General features: G+C 46.8%; 1 protein-coding gene across 1 annotated transcript; it reads right to left on the reverse strand.

Moving 5' to 3' along the window:
- Window positions 1-218: 218 nt before the first annotated feature.
- On the reverse strand, window positions 219-1,397 carry LOC135382973 (uncharacterized). The gene has a single exon (XM_064612641.1). It carries the CDS (start codon window positions 1,395-1,397, stop codon window positions 219-221), a length of 1,179 nt encoding a protein of 392 aa, XP_064468711.1.
- Window positions 1,398-5,811: the final 4,414 nt, after the last annotated feature.

A 5,811-nucleotide genomic window follows, 5' to 3' on the forward strand; every position in this document is an offset into this window, starting at 1 on the left:
ATTTGTACGGTCCTTCCTAAAAATAGTATGTCTGCGGAAGGGATTGAAACTTTGTTCCTGAAGATAGGTTTCCTGTAAACAGAAGCAAGCTGCAGTGTATTTTTCAAAGAGATCGTGTACATCATCTATGTTAGTGTAGAGGCCTCGACAGTTCCACTGAAGGATTACCTGTCCCATAATGAAAGTAGTGATGAATAAGAACAAAGAGAGACTGTACATTATGTAGGAGGTGTAACCCTTGGGAGGGCCTGCTTGTGTTTCCCTAGGGACGTACTGCCCCTGCCTCGGCCTCCTTTTTTCGTTCTTTGTTCCTTCCATGGGGAAGGATTGGGGGGAAGGCTTGGCGATGATTTCTGCGACATGCAGTCATCATCGTCAACATCCATCGTGTGTGTGGCAGCCTGGGATGAGCCCCCTGTGAGCCCGTCCCAAACTGACAGCTCGCCATCAACCTCCGTAGAGGTTGTGGCCGCTACTTCCCGGCTGCCCACCTGAGCAGCTGGTGCCAGCGGAAGCAAGCTCTCCGCAGGCTTTTCTTGTGTGGGGGGAGTGTGGGGTGGAGACCCAGAAGTCTGCGTCTCCACAGATTTCCGCAGTGGTGCCACTCCCCGGCGCACCACTTCGGAGAACGTGCCTTTTTTGGCAAATTCTACCTGTGTTTTTGCGTCTTTATACGAGATATTCTGCGTCACTTTTACTTTGAGTACTTCCTTCTCTTCCTGCCAACGAGGGCAGGACCTGGAGTAGACAGGGTGGCTCCCTTTGCAGTTCAAACAGCGGACTTCGTTTGCACAGGATTCTGCAGAGTGGTCCATGCCAGCACATTTTGGACAGATCGCCTGTCCTCGACAGACCTGCGACCCATGTCCAAAACGCTGGCACTTGAAACAGCGTCGCGGATTCGGGATATACGGACGTACATGGCAATTAAGATACCCTGCTTTGATGGTCTGAGGAAGCCTGTGCAATTGAAAAGAAAGGACGATGTGTTTCGTCGGGATGTCTTTACCATCCCGACGCATCACAATTCTCCTTGCTGTCACAACGCCTTGGTCTTTAAGTCCTTCCTCGATCTCAGTGTCTGAGCAGTCAAGGAGTTGAGACTCTGAGATGACGCCCTTCACGATGTTAAGTGTTCGGTGTCTGGTCACAGTGACTGATATATCAGAAATTTTATTAAGTGAAAGGAGAGCGGAACTTTGTTGCCTTGTGGTCACTTCAATTTGTAGATCTCCTGTGGTCAGCTTTCGAGCATTATAAGATTTCCCTATTGTCTTTTCTAACTCTCTTGCAATAGTGAATGGTGATACCTTAGCCATAGGTTTGGTCTCATCTTCCGAGTGGACTATGAGGAACTTCGCAAACCAAGGTTCAGGAGTCAAGTCGAGGATTTGCATAGCTGGTGCATCGGTGCAGCGCCTCTTTTGGCGCTGATCATGTTTTTTTGTACGAGAAGAATCCATAGAAGAGAAGACTGATTCAGTGCAGGAGGTGTGTCGCCCACCATCGAGCCCAACGAGGGAACGTGTCCCACACGCTAACACTTGCCTCTGCACTATACCCAAGTGCAGCTTCTGGAGAGTGAAAGACCGCTCAAGGTTGACCCTTGCCGCCAAGGATGGTGAAAAGAGGAAAAGGAGAGAAAGAAGGAGACCAAGGAAGAGAAAGTAATGAAAAGGGAGATGGCGACTAGCTGAATAATCCTGGCCGGGCCTTCCAGGACCACCCGACTATGGGAAGCAGGGGCCAAAGCGGTGTGTTGCTTTCCCAGAGGGGCCCCGAAAGGTCCAAAACAACCTCAGGGTCCACTCAACCGCCAGGATCCCCCTTTCCCCAGACACGGGAAAGCCACGCACAGCTATACGTGGGGGTCTCCCTCCTGCGGCGACCCAACCGTGAGTGCAGGAGGGGGCTACTGCGGCTACTGCCGGGCGATGGGGGCGCCAAGTTCCCGACGCCGGGTCTAGAATAGATGACGTCACCTGTTGTTCTGTCATCACTCTCCAAGCAAGAGCGCATGCACCGCTCCTGTTCTCCGTTCGTCGTCCCACGTCTAACCTTAGGAGACGGACTCCGACCTTCGATGAGCTATGTTGCCGGACGCATTCCAGGTACAAGGTAATACTTCTCAAAACCATATTTATTCTTATTGTACTTCCATGCAGGGGTGGGCAGTAATATTCATACCTTGCATTGTAATACTATTACTCTAATACCTTTCAGTATTTGTATTACGTATTATAATCCTAATTTTCGAAATATATTTGTTTCTCTATTATAACACACAGCATAGAGGTATTACATGTGTTATAATATTTTGGAGGTGTAATACTTTCCCAGAGGTCGTAAGTGCAACGTGCTGAGTGTCAGTGTCACTCATGCAGTTTATCGGAAATTTTTCTTGTCTCAGAAACATTTTGACAGGAACAAGGACTCTATTATTCCCCTGCCCCAAATTATCACAAAGGGATAATGTTCTGAGCAGAGCTTACTGGAGGCTTCCCTGTATTCCTTGCAGGTCGGCGTCCCTAAGGATGAGTCATCCCATTGCAAACCCTTTGTCGTATGAAAGAGCGCGTCCTGTTTAGTCACCCCTGTACGCTGTTGCACTAGGATAGTCACACACTTTTGAACGGCCCACCTTTTATCGTCGAAGCTGGACGAAATCAAGACTTCGCCACACTGAGAGCAGGCTTTTCCATGTTATCGAATTGATCAGCGCTATCTGATTATATCCGGAAAGGCCATGCACTCGTGAGGACTACGCCTTTGAGAACATGCTAAAAATGTAAGCACCTCAAATAAAAGGCAATTGGAGAATGTCTGTCTCGTGTAAATAACTTTTTTTTTCCTCTCCGTATTATTTTTAGTCCGTCCAGCTCCAACTTTTTTTTCTTCTCCATTCTTTCTCCCTCAGTTATGTATCAATGTATTGCTAGTATTACTCGTGTAATACACACAAGTATTAGTATTATGTATTATAGTGCCTCAGAATAAAAGTATTGCGTATTAGTATTATAATACCGATTTCTAGGAAGTATTATACAGGGATGTGCAGTAGTTATCTACTTGCTAAACTACTAGTTAAACTACTGCATGGTAGTTAAAGAGTAATTAGAAACTACATGCAAAAATTGTAGTTATATCTACTAATTAAACTTATTTTTTCTTGTAGTTAACTACAGTAGTTAGGTTACAGCGGGCTACAACTACACCGCATTTTTTCCTTTCGCCTTCCGTGTGCTTCACGGCCCTCTTTGTGCTTATTAATGACAATTCTGAGATTTTTTTCATCTTGCCCATCACACGCGTCCACAAAATACCTGCACTGTGCATCTGACGCAGGCAGAAAAAGCTCATTCATATATCATTCAGGAAAAGATCTGCATAAAGCACTGCAATGCACAACGCAGAGGCACAGATGCTTGGCACAAGAGCGCGAAGCGCGAGGGGGTGAGAAATGGTTTCGACGGGGAGTGGGGTCAGTATCCAACGTGTTGCAGCAGGAGCGTTGGCTGTCTGAGCAGTGGTCAAACAGGCTGAGTTAGACTGGATAGACGCGGAATGGAAACATTCGTTGTCAAGTTTGTGGACAGAAATGCTACGGCACATGCGCAGAAAGTATGTATCTTACGTTGATCAGGATACATAACGATCGACACACACAGAACATTCAAAACGCTTATGCCCCCTTCGTCGTCAGATTGGAGGCCATGGGAAACGGAAACAAAAATGTTCCCGGAAGGGATGTCCCAATGTCCCGTGAGAAATATCCACTTTAGGTACGCGTGCAATTGTTGCGAAATCCACGATTGCGATATTGTCGGTCTTGAAGTTATCGGACTCAAAATAAATACTAAATTGCCTAACCACTTATGAAGTGTTTTTACTTGGAAAGCTTGGGCCAAGCCACTTTTTACTGAGAAGAATGTCCATTATTTGCGGCATATCCTGTAATAACGTCCAGCGTGACGTTACACTGACTGGTGTGCAATCAGTACGCTGGGATTTTGCTACTGTAGATTTTAGGCCTGATGGAAGAAAGTTTAACAGTCTTGGCTGAGGATTGGCTTGTAAAATCTCAATAGAGTTGGCAGCAGAGTTGGTGATAATTGTGAAGATATCCCAGTTAGTGACGAAATGTGTGCTAGGCTGAGGAGAAGATTTTTTGGGCGGAGGAATGAAGATGGGAAATGATCTGAAGCCCAGATGTGCTGCTCACATTTCCACAGTAGGGGAATGCGAGGAGAGGCAAGCGTTATATGTACGGCACTTCGGTAGTTTGGAGGCATGAAGAAGGTAGGGTGGCCGTCATTGAGGAGGATGAGGTAGGGTAGAGTGAAGCTATTGCACAAAGCTATTACCACTGGGAGTGTCGCTATCACTGCCCCAAAGAATGTGCTTGCCATTGAGGTCTCCTCCAATGATCACTGGACCAGGACAGGATTGAAGAAGGCTGGAGCGTGGTCCTGGACGCCTCCTTACGTTGTATTTGCGCGTGAGTCGCAGCAAAGATTGCCGCGCGAAGTCATGCGCTAACGTATGGATGACATACTCGCAGGTCATACATGACCAGGGCATCCATGACCACCTACCAGCTTTCTGTGCTTAATTTTTCGGACATTCGGTGGGAAGAATCGGTGGCTATTTCGTCCGCTAGGAATCGGCGGCTTTCGGTACCTATATTTTGAAAGGCGCCGGGTAGAAACGATATGGGAGGTTCCCACGCAAATGAACCAACCTATATTTCCATTAGTTTTTCATTAAAACGACAACTATGAAAACCGAAACTTCTTATAATAAACTGAGGTACACGTTAAGCGATGCAGGTGACATAGCACAGCGCTCTTTTCGCTGTAGGAACGTTAAATTCGAAAACGCTCGCTCCACATTGACGCTTTACAGAGGGAGAACGATAAATTGAGGGAGTGCTAGGGCACTCCGTGACCGAACAGACATATTTGTAACTCGCCTAGTTCTTCACTATTCGCAACATTCAGACCATGTCTGAGCTATTTAGGCGAAACATATGCTCTTTCAAGAATGATCTCGTGCAAGCGCCAAGCAGTTCAGCACCAAGGGATAGCAAATGAAGACATTTGAAGCCCTCATTTCGACGACTATCCGTAAATAATTATCTCCGCGGAACGCGCAAATAATTTACCGGCGTACGTTCATTTGTACTTTTCGGTAAATACCGAAGAGCAGAAACCTTACAATGACGTAATCGGACGAAGCTGTGACAGGGTCAAGTTTCTGGTCCTGAAGGCTGAAGTAACTTGACCCTGTCACGGCTTCGTCCAATTTCACTGCCTTGTTTCAGGGCAGTGGGAGCTCGAGCTCCCACTGCCCTGAAACAAGGCAGTAAACGAAAAGTCAATCAGTGCCTGCAGCGGGTCTCGCTGACTTGTCGCGCACTGTCACATGTTGGCGCTATGCTGTGTTTGTGTTAATTGTTCGTTGAGCCCCTGCAATTTATGTAACTCCTGCTGCCGCTTGCCATAGGGCGTCGCCAGCTCTGTGTAACTTCAGCATTTCCTTTAGATTATGCCGAGAGCAAACCATTCGTTTGCCGAACTTAAACCTTCGGTTGTGTGTTAAGGAACACATCTTTTGTCGAATCAAACGAGAAAAAACTGATACGGTCCCTGTAAACGTCTTTTGGATCGAAATACTTGTATTCCAGCCAGCTTCTTGTCGACGTCATTTAATCCTTCTCAGTGATACAAGACATTAAAGCGAAACGGAAAAACCAAAAAAGGGACGCCGTCGAATCGAGATCCGATAGAGTTTAAAGTCGATGAGCTGTGT

Source organism: Ornithodoros turicata, chromosome 2, assembly GCF_037126465.1.
Source record: "Ornithodoros turicata isolate Travis chromosome 2, ASM3712646v1, whole genome shotgun sequence".
Taxonomy (NCBI): Eukaryota; Metazoa; Arthropoda; class Arachnida; order Ixodida; family Argasidae; genus Ornithodoros; species Ornithodoros turicata.

Bases quoted from the DNA above. Each gene is read 5' to 3' on its own strand.
- LOC135382973 (XM_064612641.1), bottom strand. From the start codon at position 1,397: ATGCAAATCCTCGACTTGACTCCTGAACCTTGGTTTGCGAAGTTCCTC.